The 18,335-nt window shown below is 67.4% G+C and overlaps 1 protein-coding gene across 1 annotated transcript; it reads right to left on the bottom strand.

The window, feature by feature from the left end:
- Positions 1–9,313: 9,313 nt before the first annotated feature.
- SEMA6C (semaphorin 6C) lies at positions 9,314–16,681 on the bottom strand. Its single transcript, XM_088535442.1, has 17 exons — positions 16,558–16,681; positions 16,374–16,488; positions 15,733–15,790; positions 15,576–15,632; positions 15,285–15,386; positions 15,033–15,123; positions 14,837–14,959; positions 14,312–14,400; positions 13,596–13,813; positions 12,894–13,025; positions 12,662–12,817; positions 11,958–12,140; positions 11,223–11,360; positions 10,642–10,719; positions 10,440–10,495; positions 10,299–10,340; positions 9,314–9,846 (listed from the first exon to the last, which is right to left on the bottom strand). The coding sequence occupies exons 1-17, from the start codon at positions 16,679–16,681 to the stop codon at positions 9,314–9,316; spliced, it is 2,295 nt and encodes a 764-aa protein (XP_088391568.1).
- Between the last annotated feature and the right edge of the window lie 1,654 nt (positions 16,682–18,335).

The following is an 18,335-nucleotide window of genomic DNA, read 5'->3' as shown; positions in this document are numbered from 1 at the left end:
GCAGGCACCACCATGGGCTGGGGCCAGTCGAGCTGCGGGTCGGGCCTGTTTTTGTGCCTATCCCAGGGAGGGTCTCTCAGAAATCTGTTTTTCTTTCTTTTTTTTTTTTTTTCCTTGGGAATTTCTCCCAAGAAAATTGGGAGAGGATTTGAGAGAATTTCTCTCAACACCACCTATAAGTTTGCACCGTCCCACTCACCCAGGGGAGCTTGGATCTACAAGCCGGCGGCTGCCGGGCCCTGATAACCTTATCGGGGAGCTGAATTTGAGCGCGTTTCCCCCGTCCATGGCCACGTCTGCACCCCAGCACCCTGCGTGGTGTCACGTTCCTCCCGAATCGCCGGAGGGGTTGGATCCCGGCAGGACACGGCTCCCGTGCGAGTCCCAGGTGTTTGTGTCCAGCCTCGTGCAGCAGCCACTTTTCCTCTTATCCCCCAAGTGGAAAAACAAACAAACAAAAAATTATTAAAACGCACAAACAAGTGACACTTCACTTGCCTCCACAAAAGCAGGCATGGGGTTGTTTCACACAGGGTTTGAGCCCTTCCAACCTGGCATCTTACAGCTGGGGCTGTTTTTGCCCAGTCTTTAAACGCCTGGCATTCCCGGCCCTTCCCAAATTCCCAAAAAACAGACTTTCACTTTTTTTTTTTTAATTATTATTTATTTTTTTCCCCAACATAACATCATCTTTCTTCTTGCTTTTTCATAAAAAAGGGAATGTAGAGTGTATTTACAAATGCCACGGATTGCTCATCCCATGCCAACCGCTCTTTGGAGGACTCAGGAGCATGGAAAAACAACACCAGGAAGCAAATGGGTTGTTTGAATGTCCTCCCTGGACTCTCTGCTCTCCCCAGTCCTGCTCCATATTTTTTTTTCTCTCATCAAATGTTTCCTATTTACCTAAAATTAGTCACTGAGCAGCACTACAGGGCCAAAAACAGGGCAATTAGCACCAAGAGCAGGAGCGACCTACAACCTCCCTCGCTGTGGGACCCCCTAGGCAGGAAGAGGCAGAAACTCGCACATTAAGTGCGATTAAGTGTAAAAACGTGCTGGGAGATGGAGGGGCCAGCGGCCGCCGAGGCGAGGGCGGCGGCAGGAGGCGGCGGCGCCGTCGCCTCACGGAGGCGCCATCACGAGCGGCCGCCGCGGCCCCTTTCACACTTGGCGCCTAAACGCCGCGGCCGGGACTAACCGCGGCGCATCACCTAGCGAGCGGGATCCCTCCGCGGGAGAAAACACTCCCCGCACGGTCCCCCCGCGGTGCCGCCGCCGCTGCCCGTGGGAGGGGGTGTCCGGGATACGCAGGGAGCCCTCCACACCCGCCCGCCCGCCCGCCCGCCCGCCTCGCGGCAGAGCGGGACGAAGCTGCCGCCGCGGGACTCTTTGTCGCCGCGCGCCGTTATCCCTCCGCCGCCGCGCCGGCCATTTTGTGGCGCCGCGGCTGGAGTGGGCGGGGCCGGCGGCGGCAGGGGGCGGGGCCGCGCGCCGTGTGCTCCCCCGGGACCGGCGGCCGCTCCCGCCTCGGCGCCGCGTCCCGAGGCCGAGCGAAACGCGCTCGCACCCACCTACCCCCGGCGTCTGCGACTACGTCACGCCGCCTCTCTTCAGCTCATGACTCCGCTCAGTGCTAGGCAACCCCAGCACCACTGCTGAATAAATGAGCCAGACACAAATACGGCCAAGATTGCCGATTGGCATCAATGCGCCTTTTAGAACTATACTAAAAATGTTGCACTCGTTATTTTAAGAAAGCACGGAAGCAAGGTGTCTCACGTGCTGCCCGTCACAGGGCAACGGCTCTCTGGAAAAACGCGAGGACGGGCACAGGAGCTGGCCTGGGTTCTCGGGTGCCCCAGAGCAGCCCCGGCTCCCCTGCCGGCCCCGCAGAAGGACTCCACGCCCCCGGTTACCTTCTTACAGCCAAAACTCACTCATGTTCCCTCAAGACTGCAGCGGGGCCCGCTCCAGCCCCGCCTCCCCGCGCCTGCGCAGAGCTCGGGGCGCCGTGAGGGCGCGAGGCGCCGCCCACCACTACCCCCCCCGTTCTGAGCGCCGCGTTCGCAGCCAATCAGCGCAGCCGCCGCCGGCGGGAACTAGAACCAATGAGAAGTGCCAGCGTGTCCGTCGCGCCCGAACCGCAGCCAATCAGAGGAGTCCGGCGGGTTTAAAAGGGGGTGAGCCGCGTGCCCTGCTGAGTCGTCGCGTGCTCGAGGGCGTGTGAGGATCGGTCAAGGGTGAAGCGCCGAGCTGGGAGAAAAAGAAGGCGGCAGCAGTGGCAGCAGCAGCAGTACTGGGGACTGGAGCCTAGGCCGCCGAGGGACCGCTGAGCTGCTGGAATGAGGTGCTGGGGGCTGCAGCCTGGGCCACCGAGGGACCCTCGAGCTTGTTAGGGGAGCGCTGTAGCTAAAGAGCTGACACAGTACAAGAGCTGTTATAGTAGTCTGTGTTTTGTGGGGGGGAAACGGTGCTGTGGTGTTTTTGTCACTTGGGGGTGCGCCGGAGTGTGGTGTTTTTGTCACTTGGGGGTGCGGGGGAGGCGTGGGCTTGGGGTGTATGTCACTTGGAGGGGCGCGGGGGGTGTGCCGGCTTTTGGCGTCGCGCGCCGGCTTTTGGCGTCGCGCGCCGGCTTTTGGCGTCGCGCGCCGGCTTTTGGCGTCGCGCGCCGGCTTTTGGCGTCGCGCGCCGGCTTTTGGCGTCGCGCGCCGGCTTTTGGCGTCGCGCGCCGGCTTTTGGCGTCGCGCGCCGGCTTTTGGCGTCGCGCGCCGGCTTTTGGCGTCGCGCGCCGGCTTTTGGCGTCGCGCGCCGGCTTTTGGCGTCGCGCGCCGGCTTTTGGCGTCGCGCGCCGGCTTTTGGCGTCGCGCGCCGGCTTTTGGCGTCGCGCGCCGGCTTTTGGCGTCGCGCGCCGGCTTTTGGCGTCGCGCGCCGGCTTTTGGCGTCGCGCGCCGGCTTTTGGCGTCGCGCGCCGGCTTTTGGCGTCGCGCGCCGGCTTTTGGCGTCGCGCGCCGGGCGGTTCTGAGGTCGTTCTATGGTGGCTGGCTGAGGAAGAGGGTAGGGGCGGAGCTCCGTGGTTGTGAGGGGCGGGGCAGCTGTTGCCGTCATTTGGGGGAGAGGGCGGGCCCTGCCGCATCGTGCTGGGTGGTAGCTGTTTGGGGGGGGGGGGGGGGGGGAAGACCGTGTGGGGCGTTGTGTGCAGCCTCCGTTTTCCGTACCGTGTGGTGTTGTCTGCGGTCTTGGCGGGGGAGTTATGGGTGCTGTGGGCTGAATGGAGGAGGAGGGGAGAGTGACGCGTGTCCATGGTTTCTGCTGCTGTGTGCGGGACGGGGGAGTGGGGGCGCTGGGAAGCGCTTAAGGGAGGAGGGTGAGATGCGCGGGCTCCGCCGCTCTCCCCCGCCGCTGCCCCGCGCGGGCTCCGCCGCTCTCCCCCGCCGCTGCCCCGCGCGGGCTCCGCCGCTCTCCCCCGCCGCTGCCCCGCGCGGGCTCCGCCGCTCTCCCCCGCCGCTGCCCCGCGCGGGCTCCGCCGCTCTCCCCCGCCGCTGCCCCGCGCGGGCTCCGCCGCTCTCCCCCGCCGCTGCCCCGCGCGGGCTCCGCCGCTCTCCCCCGCCGCTGCCCCGCGCGGGCTCCGCCGCTCTCCCCCGCCGCTGCCCCGCGCGGGCTCCGCCGCTCTCCCCCGCCGCTGCCCCGCGCGGGCTCCGCCGCTCTCCCCCGCCGCTGCCCCGCGCGGGCTCCGCCGCTCTCCCCCGCCGCTGCCCCGCGCGGGCTCCGCCGCTCTCCCCCGCCGCTGCCCCGCGCGGGCTCCGCCGCTCTCCCCCGCCGCTGCCCCGCGCGGGCTCCGCCGCTCTCCCCCGCCGCTGCCCCGCGCGGGCTCCGCCGCTCTCCCCCGCCGCTGCCCCGCGCGGGCTCCGCCGCTCTCCCCCGCCGCTGCCCCGCGCGGGCTCCGCCGCTCTCCCCCGCCGCTGCCCCGCGCGGGCTCCGCCGCTCTCCCCCGCCGCTGCCCCGCGCGGGCTCCGCCGCTCTCCCCCGCCGCTGCCCCGCGCGGGCTCCGCCGCTCTCCCCCGCCGCTGCCCCGCGCGGGCTCCGCCGCTCTCCCCCGCCGCGGGCTCCGCCGCTCCGTGCACTATCTACGTGTCTGCGCTACCCGCCGTTGTGTGCCTAAGTACTGGGTGCTTAGTGTGGCCATAGCTGCCTCAAGAATTGCAGCGCTGAGCTGCGCTCTGCGCAGGGTCAAACAGGGCTGTATAGACTTAATGCTTCAAAGGAAGTAGCCAGGCAGTGTTGACACTGTTTCAGCCTCCAGGGGCTGCTCAAGTTCTGTGAAGCAGTTTAGTTTCATCCTGCTCTGGCCCGGCTCAAGGTGCTGCCTTGTCCACGTGCCCCGTGGTTAATGCAGCCGGCTCCTTCGTTCCGTGATACGTGCGACGTGTGCAGCAGACAATCCATGACAGGCTGTCCCCGCCCCGGGTCGCGTCCGCAGGGCTTTTCCTCGCTTCCCACAGGAAGGCATCAGTGACTGCGTTTTCGTTGCCACAAAAATCGGATACTTAACCGTTTTAAAGCATTTTAATCATTTGAAAAGTTTTCTCACTTCTCTGAAATTCCTAGTGTTTTCGATTACTTAAAAATCATTTTGAGTGAGATTAAATATCTTCAGCTGACCTGGAGAATTCTGGCTTGGAAATGTCATTGCAGACTGATCTGAACAATTGCTCACCTCACAGTGTCTCTATGTGCTCAGCCTGGCCTTTGGAAAGGCTCCTCTGGGAATCCATCCCGCAGTAGCCTTCCCGCAGCCAAGGAGCGAGGGACACAGAATAGGCTCGAAGCAGAGAACTGTATATGAACTTCCCTGTGTGTTATCCCTGTGTGCTGATAATGCACATGGGCAGTGACCCCAGGACTGTGTTTTTCAGAGGGACTGTGAGCTGTGTGCATGCAAATAAAGTCCTGAGGTTGTGCCCATTTAGTGCAGTTTCCTGTTCCATTCTTATTACTTCCGATTTGGAATAGGAACTGCTTTGCTCAATTGAAGGAAGAGACATTGTATGCTGGAGCCGAGGGAACTTGTTTACCCTACTCACATCAACACTGTTGCAGCAGCCTTGATTTTCCCATTACTAGACCTGGGAGGGGAAGAGAGAAGCTCTGCCCAGTGTGTTTCAATGAAGACATATGCTCTGGCTCTTGCATTTGAGAAAAAAACTGCTACTGCCTTGTGAACACCATTTGTTCCATGCAGTAGTGCTGGAGACAGCACTTGGAGCCTCTCCCAATGGAGCAAAGAGTCAAGTCATACAGTTTACTCAAACACCCATTAGTGCAATATATTTAGCATTTGCAATCTTGTAAGTTACAGGATGATGCAAAGCCCAGTCCTTGTGTGCACAGCATCCCCTTTCCATGGCAGGGCGGCATGGCCACGGGTCAGAAAACCCAGCAGTGTCAGCACAGCAGCTTTTGCAACGAGGCTGAAGCAGATCAGCACAGTTGGAGCTGGTTAGCAATGATTTAAAGCAATTTTTGTTGCTCTCAGCCAGCCCTTCCTCATCACCCTGCAGGATGGGGACAAAGTGAGGGGCAGCTGGGCCTGGTGCTGCTCAGAGCTTGGCTTCAGCAGCTCAAACCATCTGCGCTGGTGGGACCCTCTCGAGTCACTGCCTGCCCAGCACGGCGCTGTGCCCGGGACCAGGCAGGATTAGGGAGCTCATGTGATTCCTGCAGCTGCAGAGCTGCCAGGGGCCGCTTTGCCTCTGAGCTGCCACGCTGCAGCGTTGCAGTCTTGGCTTTGCAACCAAAGGCCTTTGTGAAAAAGACTCCTGAGCAATAAGAATGCCACCAGTGGCCGTCCTGCCGGCAGCTTTACCCTGTGCCTGCACCTCAGCTTGAGCAGTGCTCATTTCCTTGAGGGCTGTCGTTCATCTGCCTCCTCTATTACCTACACTGCTTTTAACCTGTACCGTAGGCGCATGGTTGTTTGTATTAATGTAGAGTGGGAGGAAGAGGAGTAAGAAAAACGGTTCTCGTGGAGCTCAGTGTTAGTGCGGGACGGGCTGTGCCGCTCCTGTCAGGCTGTGGTCTCTGCGTGGAAAGTGTTTTCTAAAGCCTATTAATTATTCAGCATTATTCACCAAATCAGTATGAATAATTCCATCCTTGAAACCCACTCTCAGTTGAGGGAAGACAAAAGGAGAACTGTTTAGGTGGAGCGCCCTTCCGTAGCTCACATGGTGCCTTCCTGCTCTTTGGCTGGATGAATTCCTGACACTGCCTTCCCAAAGGGGAAAACTCATGTTTGTAATTTCGCATCTTTGGTTTGTTTCCAGCTTTAACTGTACCTGCTGGCCAGGTTGCAGAAGAGGCTGTTCTTGAAGACCGCAATGATGCGGAAGAGGAAGAGCCCCCAGCCAAGAGGCAAAAAGTGGAACAAAATATAAATGATGTGGAGGAAGACGAGGTGGGTGTTCCTGCCCGCAGCTGTCCCTTGTGCATCTCCTTGGAATCGCGAGGCCTCCAGGCCGAGCTCTCCTGACTTTCCTTCCCCGTAGGCCGGCGATGTCAGGGAGCTGCCGCTGCAGCAGCTGCGGGAGGAGAACCGCAGGGCTCAGGAATACTGCGACCGGCTGCTGCGGAAGGAGCGCGAGGCCGAGCGCTGCCGGCTGCAGCTCGTGGCCATGGTGAGGCCGGAGGCCGGCGCGGAGGCTGCGCTGCTCCACCAGGTCATGGTGAGCACGGAAGAGCCGGAGGGACCCGAACTAGCCACAATGGAGATGGACCAGCCGTCTGATCCCACCGTGGAGACTGTGGGCTCCTAATCCTGCCTCCCTGACCTTGTTTTGTAAAGGAAAACACACACACACATATATATATGTACAGAACATGCTGCCAGCAAGCAGTGTTGGGAGGTCTTTTAGCAAGCAGCTTTTCCTCCAAAGAATTAGGCCAAATTGAGGCAACCTTCATTGCAGGAGTGAGGCCCAGGTTGAGCGTGCAGGAGCTTTTGAGGTATTGGGGAATTACACTTTATCCTCTTGGGGCTGTTAGGGACAGTTTTGGGCAGCTCCACAGCAGACTGCTTAACTACCTAAAGGGATTACAAAAAATCCTGCTCGTGTTTATGGAGCTCAGTCCAACATTGACCCTTTTGCATGGGCAGCGGCGCTTGCACCACGAATGGCTGCTAAACTGAACGGTGGTTGTTGTCTTTGGAGACAGATTGATCCCTTTGTTGGTACAAGGACATGTCTCCTTGCAAAGGGGAGAATTCATCTGCTCTGGCCCCTGTTCATTATTTTCTTCTCCTGGTTGTGTAGCTGCTGGCAATGTTAGTGGTGGTCATCCCATCCATGGTGGGTTATTCCATCCATGCTCCTTGTGTTGCTGTTTTCCCTGTTATTTCCACATGTGCCCTGATAATGGGTTTGTGTTGGTTCTGCTGCCGCCTTTATGGCATTTCCTTGTTCATGGGTTATCCCGTGTTGCGACGTTTGGGATGTGACAGAGCTGGATGAGCGCCCTGTGCCGCAGCGCCCACATCCCCAGCTGTCCAGAGTCCTGTCTGGGAGCGCTCCTGTCCTGGATTCATTGGACCATGCAGGAAGGAAATGCTGGATCTGCCACAGTCACCTCTCTGGCAGCTTGGAGCAGCGCTTGGACCTGGTGGGGATGGCCAGGGAGCTTGAGGAAGGAAACGTTTATGGAGCTCCTCTCGCAAAGGCAACTTGCTGGTTTTGGGAATCTAAGTGCATTTATTTATAACCAGTGTAGCTATATTTTAAATGAGACTTTTTATTAAAGCCTTCACAAAACCTTTTGCAAAAAGATAATTATTTGGAATGAATGGGTGAGTGTTGGGAGAACCCTGGCTGGTGCCTGCGGCTGTGCTCAGGCTAGAGCTGCAAAGCGGGAAGATCCCAGCAGATACGGGGTAGATCTAGATCCCCATTCCCAGTCCCTGGAACGCAGGGCTGTTTGGGTGGACAGGGGCGCTGCCCCCTCCGCTCCGCTGCAGCTCGCAGGGGTTCTCTGCATTGGGGGTGTTGGGCCGAGCTGGGGAACAACAACCACCCCCCCGGAAGGAAGGGGGGAAACGCTCGGCATTGGGTTGCAGCGAGCCGGAGCGGAGGGAGCCGCAGCGCGGGGGCATCGCACAGAGTCGTGGTTGTGGGCGCAGGGCTGCGCTGAGCCCTGCGGAGCATCCCAGCTATGCCCAGCATCCCTGCGGAATCCATAAGGAATCCGCCCCCGGAGTGTCCCATGAGGGCAGCGTGGGGCTTTCAGCAGTGAGCGGCGGCGCCCTGGGCCGGCACCAGCCGGGACCAGCACGGCCGGAGCTCCTGGGGATGGGGAGGGGATGGGAACCCAGACCCATTCCCGGGAAAGCACTGGGTTTGTTCCCTCCCTTGCCAGGCTTGGGCCGACAGGAGCGTGTGTGTCCAGCGCGGCTGGCACCAGCCGGAGGGCCCAGGGGCTCCCTGGGGCTGGAATCCTCCAACCCGCCCCAGGGAGGTTCTTTTTCCAGCCCCGACCCCAATTCCCCCCTTCTCTGCCTGTGTCCACAGTGCGGCGGGGTAGGGGGTGGGACCTGATTCAGAGCCGCTGAGCGGGACCAGGGCTGCGATCCGGATAGCGGGAAGTGCTTCCCTCTGGACGGGGAAGCAGCGCTGCGGGGCCCGGGAACCCTCCTGCCATGGGGGGCGCCTTGTCCCCAACACCAGCAGCCCCAAAACATGGACCGCAACACCCACCCCCTGCCCCTTCCCCTGTCCCACTCTGCCCCACTGCCCCTTGTCCCCCCTGCACCCCCTTGTCCCCTCCTGCTGCCCAGTGTCCCCTCTCCCCCCCCAGACCCCCCACAGAGCCAGGCGGGTGCCGCACCCCGGGGTCACTCTGTAATTGCTGCAGGGGCCGAGCCCCGTCCTACACAGTAGGACAAACAAAGCTGTGTCCTTGTCCCTAGCGTCCCCCGCACTGGCTCTGATGGCCCCAAACAGCCCATAAATTAGAAAGGAGGGAACTGGGAGGGGACGGAGGGGACCTGAGGGTGTCAGAGACCCTGTCCTGTGGGGCTGGGATGGGCGGAGGGCCAGGGCCATGGGGCCAGGGACATGGGGACCCCCATCAGCCAGGGCCTGGGGCAGTTTAGGGACAAGGAGACGCCATCCCCAGGGACAGGGAGCTGGGGACAGCTCAGGGACATGGCTGCCCCGTCACCCCGTGCCGGGATAGGAGGGACCTCCAGGGGGGCAGCCCGGGCTCCCTCGTCCCGGCTGTGTCGGTAGGACACACGGGGCTGTCGCCGTGTCCCGGGCGCTCAGGGCGGCGCCGCCAGGGGCGGCGGCAGCAGCCGGGGCCTGGCCGAGAGGGAGCGGCCGAGGGCGCCGGGCCAGGCCGGGCCGGGCCGCGCCGGGCCGGGCCCCGCCGAGAGCGCCCGTGCGAGCGCGCGCGGCCGCCCCGCCGGGGCCGCCCCCAGCGAGCGGCTCTGCCGCAGCGGCCGCCGGCGCGGGGGGCTGTCGGGGGGGACGTCGAGGCGGCGCACGCTGCAGCGCGGGGCGCCCGGCAGCCGCTCGCCGGGGGCGGCCCCGGCCGGCGGCTCCGCGGGGGCCTCGGGCGGCAGCGGCGGCAGCGGCGGGTAGAGGCGGGCGGGCGGCGGCGGCGGCGCCTCGGGCGGGCGGCGCGGGGCGGCGGGCGGCGGCGCGGGGCGCTCGGCGGCGCGGGGCGGCGCGGGGCCGCGGCAGCAGGCGGCCAGGAGCCCCGCGGCCAGCGCGCCCAGCGCGAAGGCGCCCAGCGCGCAGCCCGCCAGCACCGGCAGCGGCACCGCCGCGCCCCGCGCCGCCCGCCGCACCCCTGCGGGCGGCAGCGCCTCAGCGAGCGCCCACCGGGCACCGGCGGCCCCGGCCCGTCCCGCCCCGCGGGCGCCCCCCGTCCCCGGGGCTCCCCTGGGATCTTGGCTCCGTCCTGGCCCTTGGGGCCGCCCTGCTCCGTGCGTCCCTCCCTGAGCCCTGGGGTCCCTCCTGGTCCCCAAAACCCTTCCCCGGCTCCTGGGGGCTCTCCCAGCTCCTGGGGTCCCTCCCAGGTCCCTGGGGTCCCTCCTGGCTCCTCGGGTGCCTTCCAGATCCCTGAGGTCCCTCCTGGTCCTTGGGTCACTTCCTTGTCCCCCAGATCCCTCAATGGTCCCTGGGATCCCTCTATATTTCCAAATCCCACCCCAGTCCCTGGGGTCCCTCCCTGGTCCCTGGGGTCCCAGGACAAGCATTGTCACCCATGGGTGCTCATGGGTGGTGGTGGGTGTTACTGACCGTGGGCCAGGTCCTCGTCCCCGTCCCCTGTGGCTGACACGTCTGCGGGAGCAAAGGGGGGTCAGGCCAGGACCCTGGGGCCACCCGGCACCCCCCGGGTGCCTCCCCCGTCCCCCTGTGCTGCCCACTGGCCCCGTTCACCTGGGCAGGTCTCTGTGAGCCCGGAGTCTCCATCCACATCCTGCTCAAAGCCCAACCTGGCCCCATGTTGGGGGGGACACGTCATCCGCTGTCCCCAGTGTCCCCACAAGGAGGGGACCAGGTGGCCGGGAACTCATGCAAGTGGGGCCAGGACAGCCCAGTGTGTCCCCCCTTGGGGGGTGTCACGGCCGGTGCCACTTACGGGAGGTCCTCGGAGAAGGGGACGCAGCCCCCGGGCGGCAGCCACACGCAGTAGGGGTCACGGGCGGCCAGGCAGCTCCTGCGGCACCGGGGCCTGAGCACCGGGGAGCGCGGGGACCCCCTGCCCCGTGCACCCTGCCCCGTGCACCCTGCCCCGTGCACCCTGCCCGGCCCGGCCCGTGTCCCTGCAGATCCCCGGGCTCCTGCTCGTGCCTGTGCCTGGCATGTCCTTGTGCCTGGCACGTCCTTGTGCCTTGCACGTCCTTGCAAATCCTCGTGCCTTTGCATGTCTTCGTGCCCTTGCACCTCCCTGCATTCTTACATATCCCATGTCCTTGCACACCCCTGCGTCCCTGCAGGCCCCTGCATCCCTGCATCCCCGTGCTGCTCTTGCACATCCCTCATCCTTGCACGTCCCTGCATGTCTGCACATCCCTACATCCCTGCAGGCCCCTATATCCCTGCCCGCCGTCCTGCTCTCGCACACCCTCGTGCTGTTGCTCCTTCCCTGGGCTCTCCCCACACCCCGTGCCCGTTAACGCCCCCCGGTGTCCCTGCACCCGCCGTGTCCCCGGCGCTCACCCGCGGCAGGCGCCGTGCCGGGCGCAGCGGCTCAGGGGCAGCCGCACGAGGCAGCCGGCGAAGGCCACGTAGAGCTCCCAGCGCGGCGGGTGCAGCTCCAGGGCCAGCACCCGGCTGGCACCGCGCGGCCCCCGGCACCTGCACCCGCCACACGCGTCAGCACCCACTGCGGGACCCCACAGCACCCACTGCGACCTTGCAGCCCCCGCTGGGACCCCACAGCACCCATCGGGACCCCGCAGCACCCGTCAAGACCCCATGGCACCTGCGTGGCCCCGCAGCACCCAACGTGACCCCATGGCACCCATCGGGACCCCGCAGCACCCACTGGGACCCCGCAGCACCCATCAGGACCCCATGGCATCTGCGCGGCCCCGTGGCACCCACTGGGACCCCATGGCACCCATTGGGACCTCACAGCACCCACTGGGACGCCGCAGCACCCATCAGGACCCCATGGCATCTGCGCGGCCCTGCGGCACCCACTGCGACCCCGTGGCACCCACTGGGACCGCACGGCACCTGCACGGCCCTGCAGCACTCACGGGCACCCTATGGCACCCATTGGGACCCAATGGCACCTGCGTGGTCCCGCAGCACCCACAGCCCAGGGAAAGGGAAGGGGCTCTCGCCGTCCTCCACTGCCTCCCCTGCACATGGGGAAACTGAGGCAGGGAGCAGCCCCTGCCACCCCCGCCCTCCCGCAGCCCCAGAGCCCAGGCATCCGGGCCTCACCGCCCGGGGTCGTAGAGGCTGATCTCCTCGAGCAGCAGCGCCCCGGGCTCCGGGCCGGCCCCGGGCGCCTCCCCGGGCTCCCGCGGCGCCGCCAGCACCTTGAGCAGCCGCCCGTCCTCGGCACCGAGGAAGAGGATGGTGCGATTGCCCCGCGGCGCCGCGTCCACCGCCAGCTGCGTCAGCCTGCGTGCAGGGAGCCCCGCGCTGCCGCCGGCGCCCAGCGGCACCCACCGGCACCCAACAGCGCCCACCGGCATCCGAGGGCACCCACCAGCGCCCAACAGTGCCCACCGGCACCCAACAGCACCCACCGGCATCCAAGGGCACCCACCAGCGCCCAACAGCGCCCAACAGTGCCCAACAGTGCCCACCAACACCCAACAGTGCCCACCGGCACCCAAGGGCACCCACCAGCGCCCAACAGCGCCCACCAACACCCAACAGTGCCCACCGGCGCCCCACAGTGCCCACTAGCACCCAAGGGCACCCACCAGCACCCACCAGTGCCCACTGGCACCCAACAGCGCCTTGTGCACCCACTGCACAGCACCCTTGCATGCCCCTTGCACACCCCTTGCTCATCCCTTGCTCACCCCTTGCTCATCCCTTGCTCACCCCTTGCTCACCCATTGCACCCCCTTTGCGCCCCCCTCGCCCCCCACACCTCCCTCGCACCCCTCGCGCCCCGCGCGCCCCTCGCCCACCTGCTGCCTGTGCGGGTGAAGAGGGGCCGCCCGGTGGCGGCGCCCACGGCGTCGCGCAGCAGCGGGTGCGCCTTGGCGAACGCCAGCGTCTCGTCGGGGAAGTCGCTGGAGCTGCGGAAGGCGGCGGCCGCCCCGGCGCCCGCGCAGCTCCCCGGCCTGCGGGGCCGGCGCCGTCAGCGCCCGCCGCGGCACCCCCTCCCCAGCCCCGCGGGCCCCGGCGTCCGGGCGCTACCTGGGCCGGGGCACCCGCTCGTCGGGGACGGCGGCCCAGGCGCCGTCGGCGCCGCGCGGCTCCTGGAAGCGGCCCTCGAAGGCGCGCTCCACGTCGGCCAGGTAGAAGGCGCACACGGCCGAGCCGGGGATGCTGCGGGGACGGCGCCGCTCACGCCCCGGGGATGCCCTGGCCCTGCCGGGTCCCCCCGCCCGCTGCCACCCGGCCCTGGTCCCCCTCCAGGTGCCCCTGTCCCCGTGTCTTGTCCCCTCGGGGCCCCCGAGCCCCCGTCCCTGCTGCGCCCCTGAGCCCTGCCCCCATTGTGCCCATGTCCCCACCAAACCCATCTCCTCATGTCCCCATCTGCCTGTCCCCTGTGTCCCCACGTGCCCCTGTCAGCTGTGAACCCACCCCATGCATTGGTGTCCCAGCCCTGGTTCCATGGAGGGGTGTCCCCATCCCTCCATGACCCATGTCCCATATCCCCATGTGCTATGGCCCAGCCCTGTGTCCCCATATCCCCATGTCCCCATGACCCCATGTCCCCGCGACCCCATGTCCCCATGCCCCATATCCCCATGTCCCTGTGTCCCCATGTCCCATGCCCCGTGGCCTTGTGTCCTCATATCCCCATGTCCCCCACGTCCCCATGCTCTGCATCCTCATGCCCTGCGGCCCCATGTGCCCATGTCCCCAAATCCCCATGTCCCCGTGCCCCCGTGCCTGTTGCGCTGGGTGCCAAACAGCGCGAGGACGGCGGGGCGGCCGTGCAGGCGCCACGGAGCCGTCACGGCCTCGAGGACGTCGAAGTAGAAGGCGGCGTCGCCCGGCACGGAGCAGTTGAGCCGGGCCTTGAGGAAGGAGGTCCAGCGGCGCTCGAGCGCCCGCGCCGAGCCGCCGCGGTCGTTGCGGCACACGCGGGCCACCCGCGCCACCGCCACCTGCGCCGCCACCGTCACCGCGGGCACCCGGCGCGGGGCACCCGGGCCTGGCAGCCGTGGGCACCCCAGGCCATGGCGCCCCGGGGACATGGGCACCCGTGGTCACCCCCGGCATTGGTGCCCATAGACATTGACCCATAGACACTGGCATCCTTGGGCACCCCCTCGGCATTGGCCCCCATAGATATTGGCGCTTGTGGTCACCCCCGGCATTGGCACCCATAGATGTGGGCGCCCATAGACACTGACCCATAGACATTGGCATCCTTGGGCACCCCCTGGGATTAGCACCCGTAGTCATGGGCACCCATAGACATTGACCCATAGACACTGGCATCCTTGGGCACCCCCTCGGCATTGGCACCCCCTGGCATTGGCCCCCAAAGACGTGGGCACCCATGAACCCAGGTTGGTTCCCCGGGCACGAGCAGCTGGGGTCGCCCCACAGACACCCGTGGGTGTCAGCGCCGCGCGCAGCCGTCGGGGCCGGGCGCCCACCTTGCCCAGGGCGCTGAGCTCCACGGCGACCTCGCGGAAGAAGAAGTAGACGTAGGGGCCATAGGGCAGCGCCCGCACGAAGTGGGGCTCTGCGGGTGGCGCATGAGTCCCGCAGCCCCCATGTCCTGTCTCCCGCACCTCCGTGTGTCCCCATGTGTCACCTTTTGCCCTCATGTCAGCCGCTATCACTGTGTCCCCATGCCCTGTCCCCATGTGTCCCCCGTCCCCCCCACACCCTGTCCCCATGCGCCTCCATGTCCCCATGCCCTGTCCACCCATGTCCCCATGCCCTGTTCTCCACGTCCCCATTCCCTGTGTCCACCCATGCCCTGTACCCTCATGTCCCCATGCCCCGTGCCTCTGTATCCCTGTGTGCCTCCCCACGTCCCTGTGCCCTATCCCCATGTCCCGGTGCCCTGTCCCCGCCCCATCCTGGCGCTGTCCCCGTGTGCTCTTTCCCCCTGTCCCCCACGTCCTCATGCCCTGTCCCTGCGTGTCCCCGCGTGTCCCCCGCGGTGCGGGTACCCTGCAGCCAGCGGGAGCTGTGCTTGAGGGTGCGCAGGGGCGGCCCGGCCTGGCCCAGGCTGCGGTAGATGACGGGGTCGCTGGCCTGGAAGTCGGCCACGGTGGCCGAGTAGAGGCTGCCGTCTGCGGCGGGGACGGGGACGGCGCTGCTGAGCGGCCCGCGGCGCCCCGGCCCCCGCGGCGCCCCGGCACCCACCGGCGAACACGGCCACGTTGCTCTGCTGGGCGTCGAAGGGGCAGCGCGCCTGCCCGCTCAGCTCGTCGCCCTCCTGCGCCAGGGAGCCCAGCTGGGGGACGGGAATGAGCCCCGCCGGGCACGGCCCCCGGCCATGTCCCCCTGGCTGTGTCCCCCTGGCTGTGTCCCCCTGGCCGTGTCCCCCCAGCCGGGTCACCCCAGCCAGGTCACCCCAGCCATGTCCCCCCGGCCGTGTCCCCCCGGCCGGGTCACCTCGTAGACGCGGCACAGCGGGTTGAAGCCGTTGGTGCCGCACGCCAACAGGGTCCGCGCGTCCCGCGGCACCAGCACCTTGATGTAGTTGTAGCACTCGTCCTGCGCGGGGACACGGGAGGGGGACATGGGGATACAGGGGTGCCAGCTGCCCCACCTGCCCCATAGCCCCTGTGTGCCGTGTCCCCATGTCCCTGCATGCCCTCGGCCCCACACCCTGCGCCCATACAGCCTGTGCCCCCATCCCCACGGCCCCGTGGCGCTGTCCCCTGTCCCAGCCCTGCGCCCTACCTGCCGCTTGCCCCGCAGTGCGCAGTGCTCCCTGTCCCGCGCTGCCCACGTGAGGTGCTGCGGGGCACGAGGGGGCTGTGGGCACCGGCTGGTGCCCCAGGGGCCCAGGCGTCCGGGCTCTGGCCCCACCGGGCAGCGCCCCCCCCGTGCCCCCTACCCGTGCAGGGTACAGGGTCTGCTCGTCCTGCTCCAGGTCGAAGGCGTAGATGTGGTCCCTGCGTGGAGCGGGGCCGTGAGCGGGCGAGGGGCAGGGGACGGGCGAGGGGCACGGGGACATGTGAGGGGTACAGGGACAAGGGACATGTGAGGGACACAGGGACAGGGGACATGTGAGGGGTACAGGGACAGGGGACAAGTGAGGGGTACAGGGACAAGGGACATGTGAGGGGTACAGGGACAAGGGACATGTGAGGGACACAGGGACAGGAGACATGTGAGGGACACAGAGACTTGCAAGGGACATGGGGACAGGGGAAGTGTGAGGGGCACAGAGACACATAAGGGGACCTGGGAGGGTTGCAAGAAAGATTGGGGACTTGGAGAGGGCAGGAGGACATGCGAGGGGACATGAGGACGTGCCAGGGGACATGAGGACGTGCGAGGGGACACAAGGGTGCGCAAGGGGCACGGGCAGCACAGGAGGGTACAGGGCCACACATGGGGACACGAAGGTGGGCAAGGGGTCCCGGTGCCGCGCGAGGGGCGCAGGGACGTGCAGGGACCCTGCGGCCGTGTGAGGGACATTGGGTGGCCTTGTACCCGCGCGAGGGACACCGGGTGGCCGCGGGCCGCGCTCACCGGGCCGCCACGAAGAGGGTGCCGTTGAGGCTCAGCATGCGCTGGAAGCCGAGGCCCAGCTGGGCTGTGACGTTGTCACCGCGGAGGCCGCTGAAGCGGGGGTAGGCGGCGGTGCCTGGCGGGGACGGGGGCGGGTGTCACCCCCGTGTCACCCCCGGCCCCCGGCCCCGGCCCCCGCGCTCACCCGGCAGCCCCACGGTGCTGCGGGGCTCCAGGTCCTGCGGGAAGGAGCGCGCCGGCCCCGGCAGCGCCAGCGCGAGGAGGAGCGGCGGGAGGAGGGACGGCGGCAGCGGCGGCACCGGCGGCATCTCCGGGGCACGGGCACCCTGGCGGGACACGGGGCCACCCTGAGCTCGGCCAGGCTGGGGCCACAAGCCCGGGGGGGCGGAAAGGGGAGGGCGCCCGGTGCACCCCGAGCAGCGACTGTCCCCCCGCTCTGGCTGCTGTGGCCGTCGCCAGGGCGGGGTGACAGTCGGGGTGCGGGATCCAGCGTCTGGCACCCGTGGGGGACCGGCACGACCGTTCACGGGGAGCTGGGACGGGACGGGACGGGAGGGGACAGGCAGCGCTGAGCGCGGGGAACCCCGCGCGGCCGGTCCCGAGAGCGGGGACAGCCCGCGCGGCCGGTCCCGAGCACGGGGACATCGAGCACGGCCGGTCCCGAGAGCGGGGACAACGAGCACGGCCGGTCCCGAGCCCGGGGACAACGAACGCGGCCGGTCCCGAGCGCGGGGACCGGGACACATCCCGCTCCCACCTCCGCGCTCCCGCCCGCTCCCCGCGCCGAGGACCCTCCCGTCCCTCCTCCCCGGTGCAGCCCGGGGCTCCCGGGGCAGCGGCGCGCGGCACCGGCGGTACCGGCGGCGCTCGGCCGTGCGCACCCCCGCGCGCTCACAGCCGCACCCCCCCGCGCCCCCCGCCGCACAGCCCGTCCCGTCCCGCCGCGCAGCCCGTCCCGTCCCGCCGCGCCCGGTACCGGCTCCGCCGCCGCGCGCGGCCCCGAGCGGTCCCGCCCCGGAACGGGCCGGGAAACGGCCCCGAGCGGCTCCGAGCGGCGGCGGAGGCGGGGACAGCGCGGGGCACCGGGCACGGGACACCGGGCACCGGGCAGGGCTGCACGCGGGCACCCCGGGGCGCCCCGCGCCTCCCGCCTCGCGCCCGTCGGGGCTGCCGCACGTGCGAGGAGTTCGCGGGGCCTCAGCCCGGAGCTGCCCCCACCCCGCGGGGACGCGCGGGACAACCAGGGGCCGCGTCCCGCCGCCCGCTCCGGGGAGGGGGGGGACGTTTCCCGTTCGGAAACGGCTTCCCGGACGGAGAGGGGAGCGGAGCGGGAGCCTCCCCGGAGCAGCCGGTGCCACCGCGGGCCCCGGCGTCCGGGGGGTTCCCCTCCCCCGTGGTCGGCCCCGTTCCTTTGTAGGAGGAAGGGCCCCGGCGTCCGGGCCCCCAGCCCCGTCCCGGCCCCCGCGGGGGCAGGAAGGAACCCGCGCGTCCGGGCCCGTCCCCGCCCCCGCGTCCTGGCCGCCCGCCCGAGCCCCGGCCGGGATTAGCCCGGGGGATTTAGGGGATTTGGGGGCTCCTGGGGCAGGGGGGGACGTCCCTGTGTCCCGTGGTGGCCTTGTCCCCCCCTCCCGTCCCCGGCTGCCTATAGATAGCCGTTAATCCCCGCTAATGAGATGAGCTCAATTAGCGGCGGGGGCAGCGGGGTGGAGGCTGGCGCGGACACGAGCGCGCGGGAAAGCACACGCGTGTGCGAGCGGGCACGGGGACGCACACGCGTGGGGAATGACCGTGGGGATGTACACGCGTGTGCGAGCGGGCACGGGGGTGCACACGCGTGGGGAATGACCATGGGGATGCACACGCGTGTGCGAGCGGGCACGGGGGTGCACACGCGTGGGGAATGACCGTGGGGATGCACACGCGTGTGCGAGCGGGGAAGGGGACGCACACGGGTGTGCATCC

The sequence above is a fragment of the Tinamus guttatus genome, unplaced genomic scaffold, assembly GCF_059628265.1.
Source record: "Tinamus guttatus ecotype Peru unplaced genomic scaffold, ASM5962826v1 Tinamus_guttatus_pri_ptg000629l, whole genome shotgun sequence".
In the NCBI taxonomy this organism is placed as follows: domain Eukaryota; kingdom Metazoa; phylum Chordata; class Aves; order Tinamiformes; family Tinamidae; genus Tinamus; species Tinamus guttatus.
This window is presented reverse-complemented; position numbering and strand designations above follow the sequence as displayed.

Bases quoted from the DNA above. Each gene is read 5' to 3' on its own strand.
- SEMA6C (XM_088535442.1), bottom strand. From the start codon at position 16,681: ATGCCGCCGGTGCCGCCGCTGCCGCCGTCCCTCCTCCCGCCGCTCCTC. The intron at 15,633-15,732 runs GTAGGGGGCACG...CGTGCCCCGCAG, and splicing joins AGACCCTGTACCCTGCACGG to CACCTCACGTGGGCAGCGCG. The intron at 14,960-15,032 runs GTGGGTGCCGGG...TCCCCGCCGCAG, and splicing joins CAACGTGGCCGTGTTCGCCG to ACGGCAGCCTCTACTCGGCC.